At 42.9% G+C, this 15,328-nt stretch overlaps 1 protein-coding gene across 1 annotated transcript in view; it reads left to right on the top strand.

Annotated features, from left to right (window-relative positions):
- Nucleotides 1–15,328, top strand: part of ABCA1 (ATP binding cassette subfamily A member 1) — a 125,736-nt gene that overhangs the window by 45,667 nt on the left and 64,741 nt on the right. The window contains exons 6-7 of the mRNA XM_040631674.1: nt 4,694–4,815; nt 6,866–7,042. Coding sequence (XP_040487608.1) covers nt 4,694–4,815; nt 6,866–7,042 — 299 coding nt within the window. The remainder of the gene's footprint in view (nt 1–4,693; nt 4,816–6,865; nt 7,043–15,328) is intronic.

Here is a 15,328-nt window from a genome sequence, read left to right as displayed (position 1 = left end):
TTCCCTCTGGAAGAGTACTTTCCCATTCTTGATCTTGGTTTTCACAACAACTGGTGAATGGCGTTAGCTCCATTTTACATCTGAGGAAACTGAGGCCCAGAGAGATTAAGAAAAGGGGAGAAAAGCAGGGTTCATGGCTCCATACTTAGGAAAGAGCAAAGCTAGGACTTGAATTCGGGTCTCTGGTGCCTCTCTGTGCCAGGCACTGCCGGCTTTGAAATGACAAAGTCCCAGCCCTCAGGGCTCACTTTTTTTTTTTTTTAAGACTTATTTATTTATTTTAGAGAGAGAGAGAATGAGCAGGGGGAGCAGAGGGAGAGAGAGAATCTCAAGCAGACTCCACACTGAGCATGGAGCCCGACACTGGGCTCAATCTCATGACCTTGAGATCATGATCTGAGCCAAAACCAAAGTCAGATGCTTAACCGATTGAGCCACCCATGCGCCCCTCAAGGCGCTTCTATTCTGGCAAGAAAGATGTGTGCCCAGACAACTGTAGCTCTGTGTGTGGCTGAGGGAAACACAGGAGGCTACTAGAGCACAAAGGACAGCCCCCTAACCCAGCTTGAGGGTGGGAAAGTCAGGGTAGGCTTCCTGGAGGAGATGACTCATGGGCCAAGTCATAGACAAAAAGAGTAGGAATTAGCTAGGCCAAAGGGAAGAAGGGCTGTTTCAGACATCTGACTTTCTCCATATTCTTGGGTTCTCTACTCATTTTCCTGCCAGCTACATAAAGGAGAAAACGGAGACCAGAGGTACAAAGCCACCCCACCCTAGGCTCCCACTATACTCCTTTCTCCTCCTTCTCCCATTCTATTCCCCAGATCTTAGGTTTTGAGGAATTTTCTCTATGTTTATCTGCTTGTTGATTTATTCATCGAAAAACATTTATGAGCACCTAGTATGCACACAGCGCTACGACTACAGGGTATCCTGGCCCTGACATGATGAGAGATCTCCCCAGCTACAACTTCAAGAGGATTTTGGCCCACTGTCCTTTTCCAGAATTTGGCTTCAGCCTGACTTCCCCTGACCCCCACCCCCACGCACTTATAGACAAGCCTCATCTTGGTCACTTGCATGTCTTCCTCATTCCTCCTTCTGCTTTATTGACGTGTTTCTTCATCTCCCTTATCAGCCTTGAAAGTTCCTTGAGGGCAAGAACTGTGTCCTTATCTACTCACTACACTTCACTTCGGTACATTGGTAAAGTTAAGTGAAAGAAACCCTTTTCAATAATCGCAAAATTATTACCATTTATCCAAAATATACCATGACCTAGTTGTTCACTATTCATGCTTTACAGATGACTGTCTCCAATCTTCCTGTCTTGGAAAGGTGGTGATACCGTTATTCTTACCTCTTAGATGAGAAAAGTTGGTCTCAGGAAGGCAAAATGCATTTCTCAAAGCCGCAGTCAGTAAGTAGCAGAGTCGGGCATCAAAATTAGGTTTTTCTGGCCCCACGTCCCTGATCTTTGTACCACTCCACTGTTTCTCAAACTCAGCTACAGTCACCTGGGGAGTTGTAGAAAATTCTGATACCTGGGTGTCAGCTCCAAAAGTTCTGATTATATGTTGGGTGTTGTACCCTGGGCATTGGGGTGGTTGTAACACTACCTATTCAAGTGTAATCAGAGCCAAGGTTGAGAACCAGTGCAACGCTCCACATTGCCTTTCTTTGTCCATGCTGGCTCTAGCTGTTGGTGGTATGTGAATCTAGGTCCATATGTGTGGTACGCCTGTGACCAGAATGGGCTTCTTTGTAGCCAGGGATCTTTAGCCCGCCCTGCTGCTCCCCCACCCAGCGACCTCACCACCCTGTGCACGTGCACTGCCAAGGGTTGTTGACTATTGAGTCGGCCTCTTGGTCCTTCTGTCTCATCTGGGGGATTCACTGATAGGCGGTTTGAGTTTGATCACATGCAGCTGTTCTCATCCTCACAGCCTGTTGACATAACAGAAGAGTCTTGTAAACACCGAGCCTACTTGCTGGTCTCAAGAGTGTTGCTTATGACCTCGACCCTTTGCAAATGCAGCCTGGGTCAGCCTCCCACACTTTAGCAATCATGCTCCGGAGCAAGGAGGCTGTTGTGAAGTTCCCTAGCAAGTGTGCACGTTCATCTCTGGCTTTTCACACTTGGGAGGCATTCGTGGTCCATGTGGTCAAGGAGGGTCAACTCATGCGTGTATTCTGTTCTATCCGGGGCTCAGGGATGTCTTTATTTCACCCCTTATTTTACAAAGCAAGGCAGTGGAGACACAGCTTGGGTGAAATGTCCTGGCGAATAAATGGATACAGAGCCTAGGTTTTCTGACCCCTCCTTATGGTGTTTTTCCCATTGTTCCACAGTGGTCAGTGTCTGGCTTTTCATGCCAGGCTTCGATTGAAGCCACTAGCTTTCCTACCTTCCTTCTTGGAAGCTATGGTTGGGGTAAACACCTGGATGTTACTTTGTGTCCCTGGGAATATAATATAGGGATCCTGTTTACTCCTGGAATGTAGCCTAGGAATTGTCCTGATATCTCTGGGCCCTTCTTGGCCCTACTCAACTAAAAGAAAATCTGTGATACTGCTGAGATACTTCTCGAATCTTCCCAGCCCTAATCTCACCTCCTAGTATTTATGATTGAGCCATCATTCTTTGTAATGACCAGTAATTCTTTACCAGGCTTTGATCTGGGCACAGGGATACAGAGATAAAACACATATTTTGGGGGCACCTGGCTGGCTTAGTCGGTAGAGCAGGTGGCTTTTGATCTCGGGGTTGTGAGTTCAAGACCCATGTTGGTTGTAGACCTTGCTTAAAAAACCCCGCCCACACACATATTCTGTATCCCAGGGGCATAGTTTAGTGGAGATAATATGCAAATAAAAAAAGATTCCTTAAAGTATGGTCCCCAGACTCCCTGCATTAGTACTAGAAATGCTTATTAAAATACAGATTCTTAGGCTGCACTCTCCATCCACTATTTCAGAATCTCTGGGAATTGGGCCCAAGAAACTGCATTTCTGTGTGCTCCCTAAGTGCATCTTAAGTGCTCTGAGGTTTGGCAACTGTGGGAGTGAGCCCTGCAGTAAGAGTATAATGTGCTGTACGATGGGGAGCACTGGGCTGGCGTTCATCTGCAGGAGGACCTCTTCTGAGTAGGGACACTGACTGGGCAAGGAACAGCTTCTTGAAGGTGTCATGAGGAATAACGGGGCGTTAGTATGTTAGGTGTAACCAACAGTCATCCCTCTAGAGATGTGAATCCTGCTTAATTTATCCTTTCTATAGCTCTAAATTATGCAAGTCTTCTTAGGAACATACCTGGATCAGGCAGCAATGATGATAGTCTGGTTGGGTGTTTGTGCCCTCCTTCTGCTTTATCTCTGCACATGACCCCCCTTCACTTCCAGGATTAATTCCTGTCCTCTCTTTAAGCCTCACACTGTAGCCCCATTTCAGATTCAACCTGTATTTCGAGTCAGTTAAATGATTGGGTTTGCAAGGTTTGCCCCCTAGAGGTCTGTTAGTGCCTGGGCCTGTGGGCTGTAGTCTGCAAAGGAGCATTGCCTAGTCACGTGGTCATGGTGAGCTGGTTTTCTCTTTATTGAAAGAAGTTGGGTTATTAAGAGGGTGGGGCAGAAGGAGAAGTGGACAGTCAAATGAAATAGGGCAGGGAAAACGGTAGCATTTCAGAGTTAGGGGGCCCCCACCCAACATCTGGTCAGAAATATGTCATTTTAGAGATAAAGAAGCTGAGGTTCAGAAAGATGATATGAAATGCCCCAATGACACCACCAGGCACAATCTCCAACTCTGGGGACTAAAATTCTGGACTTCTGGCCAGTGCTTTTTCTGCTTCACTACACTGGAATGTACCTGCAGGGTTTATTATTAAAGGGATTCTTTATGAAACCCTGGAGCAATCCAGTCATTTAGTAGGGCTGATTTTTAAATATATGCTTGTGTTTCCTTAAAGTCTAGCAGATCTGGGGTTTGGAGCTCTGTATCATGTGTTCCACAGTTGGAATCAAAATGAGATCACATCTGTGAGAGTGCTTTGATATGCGTAATGCTCAATGGTTCTCAAAGTGTGGGGGCCCAGGCCAGCAGCATCTGCTTCACCTGGGAGCTCCTTGGAAATGTGAATTCTCTGGCCTCATCCCAGGCTGGCTGAATCAGAAACTCTGGGGTTGGAGACTGGAAATTGGTTTTAACAAGCCTTCAGGTGATTCTGTTGTCCACTCAAGTTTGAGAACCACTGTTCTGCATCAAGAGGAGATCAGCCTCCCGGGGCTTGTGGGACTAAGGCTTTAAATACCGCCGATTTTTAGCTGAGGTGGCATTTGAGAGATAGGAGTATTGGGGTTAGGTTCACAAATCTCAGATGGGATGGGCGAGATTACTTAAAAGGTTTGGCTTTTTCCTCGAAAATAAGGAAAGGCTGTGTGAGCGTGTCATACTGTTTGAGTCTAGGAGCACACTTGGAGTTTAGTTCTATACATCCACAGAAAGCATTCTTTTCATCTCTCCTGTAAGGCAAAGCTCCCTGAAAATCATTTCTCCGTATGCTTCCGCCAGAAGCCTGTGATTATCAATTGGTTTAAAACGAGGCCATCAGTATTAAGATGTTTTTCTCCACCTCCCATCGTGTTTTTTTTTTTTTAACTTATCAGATGAAAATAAAATACTATTTCTCTGCAGGCTTGAAGCTTCAGGATTTCCTAGTGGACAATGAAACCTTCTCTGAATTCCTGACTTACAACCTTTCTCTGCCAAGGCTTACTGTGGACAAAATGCTGGGGGCCAGTGTCAGTCTCCACAAGGTAAGCTGCGATGTTCAGCTTCCTTGGTGGGGCTGATGGCAGTTACATTGTTTAAGAGTGTCTGGAAAGAAATGAATAAACCCCTGTCTTGGTAATGGTGCTGAAGGAGGTTATTAGCTCAAGTTCAGCTTTACCCATTTTTACTTCTCTGATTAGGTTGGCATTGCCAAACCATCCAGAGAGTGGAATGTGCAACCTGGCATCGTGGGCCAGCTGGTTGAAATAAAACCGATTTCCTGCCTGTCAACTGGCATTTGTTGATAACTTCCCCCCAAAGGGGGGGGGGATGAATTTAAGTTAAGATGAATTAAACATTTTAAAAAATTTTTCACAGTTCTGAGACCATAACTAGAGTTGAGGATTATTGAACAGAGCAGCTGTCCATAAAATCTAAGACAGGAGATGTTAAAAACTTAATGCTTCCTTTAATGATGGATAAGAAGAATATGTAAGGAGAAAAATGGCTTTTTTTTCCCTTAATTTGTAAAACCAGGAAGTAATATTCGTGTTTATATAGAATTTTAATCTTAGATTCTTAGAAAACTTCCTTTGGCGTAATTAGATATCATAGAGCTCCTGCGCAGCGAGTAGCAGACCTGGGTTGAATGGTTATCAATTTTTCAGAGAAGCTTCCCAAATTTATTCTTTGGCAGAAAGGGGCCCTGCTTCTTTACCCTGTCTCATCTACACACTAGCTTATCTTTACACTAAGCAGAAGTAGTGGAAATGTTTATGCCTGAAAATAAGATCTTCGCTTTACATGATGTAGAATTTTTAAAATTAGAAAAATATGCTTACCACTTGCCCTTATGAAACTAGGAAAATATGCCTTGTGTTTACCATTTGTATGGTTGGGAGATGGGCCAAAGGCAGCAAGCTTATGAAAACAGTTGCATTTAGCACAATTTCCATTCCCCCCTGCCAATTTCATATCTGTCGCATCAGATCAGTTGAAAATAAGGGGCATCCTAAGTGTGGAGGTGGTCCTTGCATGGTATTCAGGTCTCTCCATAGTCAGTGCTCTCAAACACAGATACTGAAGGTAGGCTGACAGCAAGGACTACTTGGAGAAAGGAGTAAAACGGAAGTGCACTTGTGTGTTTGGTAGTAGGTAAAAACTTCATGGAAACCATGGCAGGCCGAATGCTCTGCATTGTTAAAAAGCTACATAGGCCTGGAGAGGCTTTTGGTCCATCACTGACACTAGGTTGTACTAGAAGCAGGTCAAGCTGCACTAATTTAAACTAACCGGGGGAGATAATAATGGGATAATACACAATCTGCATTATCTATTCATTCCACAAATACCTACTGTTGATAATGTTTCAGCATTATGGACACAACATGAGCAAAATAGCAAGCCCCTCCTCTTACTGAATTTGCTGTCTAACGGACAGTAAGGACCCTGTATGAAGAAGTACAGTTTATTGAAGCCCAGAAAAGTTATTTAAGAAAACAAAATATGGCCAAGGAAAGGCTCTCTAAGGGGTCTCTTATAATGAATGCACAAGAATGACTTAGAGTTGGCCTTCAATGAGGCCTTTTCCTAAGAGGCTTGGCTTTCTGGTACTCTTCTCTGGGGCAAATAAAATGAAGAGTCCAAATTCTGAAATTGCTTCAACATAGTTTTCTGCATCTGTGAAATAGCTATACCTGTAAGTAAATAGTATGAATACTTTTTTTTCATAATTCAGCCCAGCCGCAGTTTAACATATCATATGTTCCAAAATAATGAGAATGTTTTTCTCTAATAAAATAATAAAAATGGTTTCAGGAGTTTAGACTTTCAATTCCTATTTCCTGAATCATGTGTCCCACTTTTGAGAATAAGAGTTGGACTAAGGATTTCCCTTCACAAGGAAAAGAGTGTGGGAGACGATGAGTCAAACAAAACATTCAGACTTTATGTTTCCTGTCGGATTGTGTCTTGGTACATTCCAAAGGTCGGGAAAGAGCTCTGATGCATTGGACTGTGCAGAGCTGTACTGACCCAGCTTTGCCTCTTTGTAACCCGGTTTTGCTTGTCTCTCTTTCCATAAAATGCTTCCAGGTATTTTTGCAAGGGTACCAGTTACATTTGACCAATCTGTGCAGTGGATCAAAATTAGAAGAGGTGATTCAACTTGGTGAACAAGAAGTTTCCAAGCTTTGCAGCTTGCCAAGGGAGAAACTGGATTCAGCAGAGCAAGTGCTTCATTCCAACATGGACATCCTGAAACCGATCCTGGTGAGTCGGCTTGCCGTGTGGAGAAGCTTCAAGCACTCATGCTTTTGAAATGTGAACACTCTCCCTGGACAACATAATTTTTTGTTTTGTAGAAACATAGGGCTGGCTGGGAGTTTGAGAGGTAATTTAGCTCAGTTGTATCCTGTTCTTTCAAACCTTTGGGCTTTTCCCCAAAAGGTAAAAGGGGGAAGAATGAGTTGGGTATGGCTCTGAATCTAAGCCTCAGGTCTTTTGTGCCTATTTCAGAGAAGACCCGTTTTTTGTGGTTTTGTTTTGTTTTTATTTTTGTTTTATTGTCAACATTTGAGATTAGAGTTCATTTGGAGAAGGGGTTCCCCAGATTAAAAACAAAGTCTCAAAATCATTGATGGGAAGATGGATATCCATTCTTGAGAGCATCTCAGCAAGGAAACACTGTAAGCTGTCACAGTGGGAAAACCTTGGAATTGGATGGGAGCACACACAATAATTAGATTAATCCATGACAAAAGTGCATTTGCAGAAAAAAAATTGCAACAAAGTCTGATTAGCCTAGGAATCAGTAGTTCAGAGAAGTGGTCCAGAGTATACATGTTCATTCTTAAAGAATACAGATGAACCTGGGCATTTTGGTCATCAGAGGGTTGGGTATAGTTCCAGAACAGGTGTATGTCTTTGGATTTTCTGAGAGCTCTGGTGACTGTCTCTCCAACAACAGCATTTAGCATCCGGTGTTCTGGTCTCCTCCCCAGATAGCACTCTGATTTGTCAGTAGATTCTCTTAAAACCAGGGAAAGAACCTTGGAAGAAGGATGTGCCTGGAAAGAGACATTCCTCATTATAATAAAAAGATGTAGAATCTTCTGGGACTTTGTGCAGCATAATTTCTTTCTAGAGAGATCCTTTATCCCAAGGATAGAAAGAAGGTCCAGTTTCTGGACGCTGTGCCTGGATCACACCCTAGAAAGTGATCTTGGAAACATCTTCTGTGGTTTATACACTAGTGACCATCAAGAAGTTCCTGTATCCTTGACTCTGTGATGGTGCAGCTTCTGCCTGAGATGAAGGTAGTAGGAAAACTGTGAATTCTTGGGATTTTCTGTGTCAGGGTTGATGGTAAACCAGTCAGTATAAAGGGCATAGGTCTAATGCTTAAGATCTGTTTTTGTTTTATTCCAGAAGTAGTATTCTCTGTTTCAGTTAAAAAAAAATACTGAGTCGTTCAGTGGTCTGTAATTCTATTGGTTAATGTTTCCATGGTATAATTTCCAAATAAGATATATATTTCTAAGTGGGGATGATGTTTGCAGTTCCAGAAAACTGGTCCAAGTGGCTGCCTAAGCTCATTTGTGTAGACAAATGCAGCCTGTTGGCACCTTTTGGGTTGTGTGATATAGAGGGCCAAAGGTTATTAGAAATGTGAGACCATTTCCTTGTACAGTTTTAGCTATTTTGCTCTATTTCACCACAAGAGAGAAATGTTCACCCTTTCAGCCAGAATGATGCAAATTTTGGAAATATGGTGCTTTTAGAAGACATAATAATTTACATTGGTGCCCATTCATTGTTTCATTTCTGTTTAATGATTAAACACTTATTGTGTGCACAACCCGGAAAATCCGTCAACTCACATAATGTCTGAATTGCCCTCCAAGTAGAATGACAGTGTAGCCTTCGTGACCTGACAGTCGGCAGTTTAGGTTTCAACCTGATAATCATCCCTCCCTGGTTGGGGGGGTTAGCATAATAGGGTACATGGAAATGCACCATCAGAACTGTCAGCTACATCGCAGCCCATCCTGTTGTTGTGGTTGTGCCTTGCAGATCAGTTGGTTCACGACAGGGATTAAGGTGGCTATCATCTGCTTTTTGCACGTTTCTTAGGCACAGAGAGCATCTCAGGTTCTGCTCCTGCCTATCAGCTGTTGCTGAGAGCTCTCTCTGCATAAAGTCAGAAAATGGGGCTCTTGAATTAGAGTGGTCAAAATTGTTCTGTATAGAGGTGATTTTGAAGGATACCTTTGGGATGAAATGACTTCCAAACATTTTGCAATGTGACTTTTATTGATTGAGTTAAACAGGGCCTTAATTGGAGCATTGGGATTGATATTTGATTTACATTAAGCAGCCTGCTACTCCTGCCACTTGGTTGACATTTCAACATTTTCGATGTAGATGAATGTGACATGCAGCATCGTTGGCAATGGGCAGTGAATCACACTGAGAAACACAACAGGAGCAGCAACCAGGTGCCAGGGGCAGCGTTGTGGGGAGAGAAACTGGGGTGTCAATATGTGTTTCTGTTCCTGAAGTGGATTTTCAGGAAAGACATGTTTTGAAACATTTCTCCTCTTTTTTGGGGGGGGGGAGTTAGTGTGGTTAGTTTTCTGTTTTTCAGCCAAGAGTATTCTCTTTCTCCTGTGCCGCCTCTGTCTTCTGATGACCTCTGGACAACAGTGTTTTGACAACACGGGGGAAAGTGTGGCAGAGGGGAAGGGCCGTGGGCTTGGGGTCAGCTGCGTCTGGGTTCAAACATTGCGTCAGCAGTTTTACCAGCTGTGTGACCTTGGATAACTTTAGTGTGAGTCAGCCTCAGTTTCTTCTTCTTTTACATTCAGGTGATATATTTTACCTTTGTGACTATTGGTCATGCATATGAAGAGCGTGACCAAGGGGCCTGGCGTACGTTAGGGGTTTAATAAATAGAGGTCAGTCATCAATAGAAATATTTTCATGCTGAAAGCAATTGCTGGCAAGATGGAAATTTTCTTCTGTGTTAGGAATCGGTGATGCCAAGCAAAGTAGTCCTGAAGAACATTTCAGTGAAAAATTTTATTCTTTGCCTAGATGTTGTCAAGGCTTCTTACCCTGTAGTTTCTTATGTATGTGTACACCTCAATTATTTATACCTTGCATGAAAATTAATACCGATGTCAGAATGTTACTGCATTTTTAAAGTTCTCCAGGATTAATGGTGGTTTCCATTAGGCATTCTCCTTTTAATTTAAAAACATACTCATTTATTGAACTATGTTAAATTCATTATGTGTCAGGTATGTTCTGGGAGCTGGACTCAACGGAGATCCTCACAAAGATGGCTTCTGAGGAGTACAAGGATAGGTCGATACATGAAATATTATCTCCAGGTTAAATGCATTTATGAAGGGAGACTTATGTTCATAGTATTTGTACTGTTGACAGAACAGCCTCTAGGAGGGGATCGTGGCTATCTAGCAGTGACTTTTTTTGTCTCACTGCTCAGAAAGGTGGATTTGCCTGTTCCATTTGGCTGGCAGGTGAACTTTCCTTTGCCTTCCCTGCGGGTCCTTCTTGAAGCAGCGTCCACCTTTCCCAGACAGAGGAGAAGTCTTATGGGGGCCTCTCTCTGCTGTCCTTCAATAACCTCCAATCTGTTTGGGACTGTGAGAAGGAGCCGTAACAGTGGACTAGCAAATTCTGGCCAGAGGGATTTGTTTGCTTCTGTTGTCAAGGTCCTTGCTGATAGTGTTGGGTTCTTATTGCTGCTGTAACAAATAACCACACACTTGGCAGCTTAGAACAACATGAATTTATTATTTCATAATCCTGTAGGCCAGAAGTCTGGGCGCAGTGTGGTTCCCCTGGGTCTACTCCTTAGAGTCTCACGAGACTGAAATCAGAGGCTTTATAGTGCTGTATTCCTTTTCAGAGGCTCTGAGGATACATCTGCTTCTGAGCTCATTCAGGTTGTTAACTGAATTTAGTTCCTTGCAGTTGTAGGACTGATGTCCCTGTTTCCTACCTGGATGTCAGCTAGAGGCCGCTTTTTGCTCCTAGAGGCTACCAGCATTCCTTCTCATGATTTTCATGTGGCCCCTCTCCAGCGACACTGGGTCGAGACCCTCTCATGCTTTAAATTTCTCTTGTCTTTTCCTTCTGCCATATCTCTCTGCTTTTAGCCAGAGAAAGTTCTCTGCCTTTATGGGCTCATGTGATTAGATTGGACTTATCTAGATAATCTAGGATCATCTCCCTGTTTGAAGGTTTATAACTTTAATGATATCTGTAAAGTACATTTTATCATGTGATCTAACATATTCAGGTGCCAGGGACTAGGATGTGGACTGCTTTGGGGAAGGCACTCATCCTGCCACAAATGTTTTTTAACTGAAAGGTATATTCCATTATGTGTTTGAAATGTTTCCTCAGTGCTCCTGGATTTTAATTAGTCCCTCTTCAGCTCTGTACATTTTCTTGCCCATATTCTGAGAGTGACTCCAACCCATAATAAACATTACCCACTAGGATTTTTAATGCGCAAGCCAGAGACAGCAATGACTTTGGGAAGTAGAACATCTCTGAACAAGACATGAGACATGCATCAACAAACTAACAAAGATTTACCGTATGTCTGCTTTGTACCGGTACCGATCTAAGGTGCTAGAGCTTCAGCCATGATGAGGGGAGACAAGCGCACACGCAGCTTTCATTCTAGTGGGCGCTGGGGACCAACTTTCAGGCGAGGTTGGGAATTTGAGGATTCTTCACAGGTTCTGGGTTTGTAGAGTGAGGGATGTCCTTCCCTCCCAGTTTCACTGATGAGCCCCTAGCAGCTCCCTGACACCAATCTTCGCCAGCACGGGACACTGTAAGCCTGGAAAGAATGTGGGCTTAGCTAGGCTTGGATTCTAGTCTTGGCTCACCGTCCTCGCGGTGATGCAAAACTGGTGTCTGATCCTTGAGGTGGAGCAAACGGTGTCTGATTCTTGAGTTAGGAAGGACAGGCATACGGGCTTATCTTCATTTTAGTAACAACTTGAGGACTGCACAACCATGTGGTTAGATTGTTTTGACCTCTGATGATACCTTTACCCTAAAAGGGAAAGTTCTGTTTCTGTGGAACAAAGAGCTCTGTTCACATGTCTTCTGATGCATGCAGCATATTCTTGCAAAGGCAGAACTCAGCTCATGGGACAAAGGAGGTAAAGTGAGTGGTGCCCTGAGGTCCCCAGAAGACCAGTGATCTCACAGCTGGGCTCTGTGTAGATTGAAGGAACAGATAGAGGAGGAGGAGACAAAGTCATTCTTGTCTTGCACGCTCTTTATTTAGCATCTTCTTGATCCTTAGACAAAGGCTTGGAATACAGAAGGGCTTGGCTCATTCCTTTTTGGGGCTACATACTTCAGCTTATCTCATGCAGCCCTTAAAGCATTTGTGCGAATTTTTTTGCAGGAGAAAATAGTTGCTTTTCTCTTCCTGCATAAAATTCAGACATTTGTGTTAAGTATCACATTTTGTTTGGTGTTGTTTGATTGTTGCCTACCTGTTTACAGCGTATGTTTTCATCTTGCAGTCCGCTGCAATCCTTATCATTTGGTAAGTGGTAGAATGACACACCTCATGGCTTCACTCTTAAGACTGTGTGTTTAGGGGCACCTGGGTGGCTCAGTTGGGTTAAGTGTCTGGGGTCCTGGGATGGAGCCCTGTGTCGGTATCGCTGCTCAGCAGGGAGTCTGCTTCTCCCTCTCCCTCTGCAGCTCCCTCTGCTCATGCTCTCTCTTTCTCTTTCTGTCAAATAAATTTTTAAAAAAATTTTAAAAAACAAAAAGACTGTTTAGTTAATTCCTATCAGAAAAGGGGAGCACACAACTGGAGATAAACTGGTGAATTAAACAGAGTGTTAATTTGACTTACTCCATCTTTACAGACCTTTCTGTCTCAGACTAGTTCTTCCTTGAATAGTGCTGCTGTTTCTTAAATTAAGGTTAGGTTTGATTTTGGTCCTGCATCATGTGGTAGTGTATGTATTAAACTGTGTTTAGAAATAGCAAAAAAGTTGGGGCACTTGGGTGGTGCAGTCGGTTGGGCCTCCAACTCTTGGCGCAGGTCATGATCTCAGGGTCTTGAGATTGAGCCCTGTATCAGGCTCCACACTCAGCATGGAGCCTGCTCAGGGTTCTCTGTCCCTCCCCCTCTGCCTCTGTTCCCTGCACACTCTCACTGTCTCTCAAATAAATCAATAAATCTATAAATCTTTTTAAAAAAAGAAATAGCAAAATATTTTAATTGCATTAAACACATCAAATTTAAAAGTTACTATTTAAACTGTTGAATTGTTTTTAAAAGATCAGTACCTCCCTCAGACATGAGTTTTACAGTTCCCTACTTTGGTAAGAAATACTAAAATATTCCTCAAAGGAAAACTTCACTGTCATGTGAATCATTGGAAAGAGGTAAGATGTCTTCTGGGTGGCAGTAGTCTTTGTACCTGGTATGTGGCTTACTTATTTTCCATTTGAGCTAAAACATAAAATCTTAGCCCTGAGTTGGATTTTCTCAATATGGGCAAAGTGAAGTAGAGATTTTTAGCTTACTTTGAGATTAAGGGAAGTTTGAAATGTCCTAATGAACACATTGTAACATGTATTCACAGGGGGGAAATAAAATTGTGCATTATATTGAAAATCCTATTCAAATATATATGCATCCACATTGTTTAGCAGTAGAGTCCCTGAAGAATTTGAATGGGGATAAGATTTTTGTAAATTGAAAAGAGTTTCCAGTTACACTTAATTTCACAGATGGTCTGTCTTCTATTTCTCTTTGACTGTGGCTTCTCAGTGCATTGGTAATCTCTCCCAGTCTTTATTTTATATAGTGATCGTCTATAAACAAACACTTACATTAAATTAATTCATTCAGCAAATATTGAGCCCTGATCTGTGCCATGTGCTGGGCTAGGGGGGCAGTGGCGAGCAAGGTACAGCTTTCTCTGTTTCCCTGCTGGTGGGCAATGGATGGGACAGACCAGGAAAGGAGCAGATGCAGTCTCTGCTGGCTGTTGTGTAGGCCTAACCCACACTAACTAACCCAGTCTTTGAGGATCAGGAAAGAAGCATCTGTTAAGATGGGACCTAAAGAATAAAGTTTAGTCAAGTAAAGAGCAGGGAGAAGAATGTTCCAGGACCTGGCTTGTGTGTGGGGTCCAGAATGGGAAGAAAAACGAAGGTGGTATTTAGGGGAACCACACGTGATTGAGTGGTTCAGAGTGGAGCAGATGTAGCTATGGGGAGTTTGATGGGAGAAGGAACAGTAAGACAGGATGCTGTGGAGGCGACCACAGGTTAGCAGAGGCAAGCGTTCAGGAGCTGTGTTAGGTCATTGGGCCTCATCCTTTAGAGCAAGAGAACCCACTGAAAGGCTCCAGAGGGTGAGTGACTTGATGAGGTGAATTTGAATGACCTTTGAAGCAGGGCTCACACCAGTTCATCTCTTGCCCCTCCTGAGGTGCTTCTATCTTGCTTTTGGTCTTTCTTCCACACACATTTATTGGGCCACCTAATTATTCTGTGCCAGGGACTATGTTGGACACTGAGTTAAAACAAAACACCAGCTCAGAAATTAAAGTCAAATTGACTTGGCTAGGTTACTGCTTTTTAAATTTTCAGTCTTTTACAATTTAGTTAAGCTAGTAGAATAGAAAGAGTATAATGAAATCATCTGTTAGACCCAAAAAAGATGGGCACAATAGCCTTTGTCATTCTGGGGCCAGCGCTCCAGAATGTCGTGCTTTTAGGCAATGTTGCCATGTTGTGGTTAACACACGTTGCAGAAATGGTGGGAGCGTTTTGGGTAATATAATATGCATTTGTCTATTCTTCCTGTAATGATATTACAGTATTTAGTTATAATCTAAAAATATCAAATAATACATGAATTCTGGTTAGCTTAACATAGGTCATGTGGCCCCTCACTAAAGGTTTTATCTTCACTCTTTTTCCCTCTTTCTTCATACAAGAAAATCACTTGCCTCCTGTGGTCAATGGGGGACCCATGTGAGTTCATAGCCAAGGGAATGTTTTGTTTAGGAAAAATAATAGTAGGAATTCCGAACTATACATTGTTTATTGGAACTCTTTGGAAATACCAGCTTGCAAGCTTTGTGTTCCTTTGTCAAATATTAGCAGGAGACCACATTTAATAGTGGGTGCAGGCACGTGGTTCTCAGACCTCATTTTGTGGCCCAGTTTCAGGGCATGTTTCCTGGGGTTAATTTTATTCAAGGAACTTTCAGATTGGATATGTAGTCAAGCCAACTTACACTCTTAACCCTTCTTCCACTCCTGTCCACTCTACTCCTTTCCTCCTTTCTCCCTCTTTTAACTTAATTAAAAAGTATGAACTAGTGAAAACTTAGAAAAAAGCAGAGCCTAATACAAAGACCACCCTTACCATCATCTGTCATTTACCTTGCTTGCTTCCGATTCTTTTCAAGAAATAAAACATTACAGGGGTTGTCGATGCCACCTGTGTATTCCCATCTCTTT

This window comes from Ursus maritimus, unplaced genomic scaffold (assembly GCF_017311325.1).
Source record: "Ursus maritimus isolate PB19 unplaced genomic scaffold, ASM1731132v1 scaffold_17, whole genome shotgun sequence".
In the NCBI taxonomy this organism is placed as follows: Eukaryota; Metazoa; Chordata; class Mammalia; order Carnivora; family Ursidae; genus Ursus; species Ursus maritimus.
Note: the sequence above shows the minus strand (reverse complement) of the source record. Positions and strands in the feature narration are given on the sequence as shown.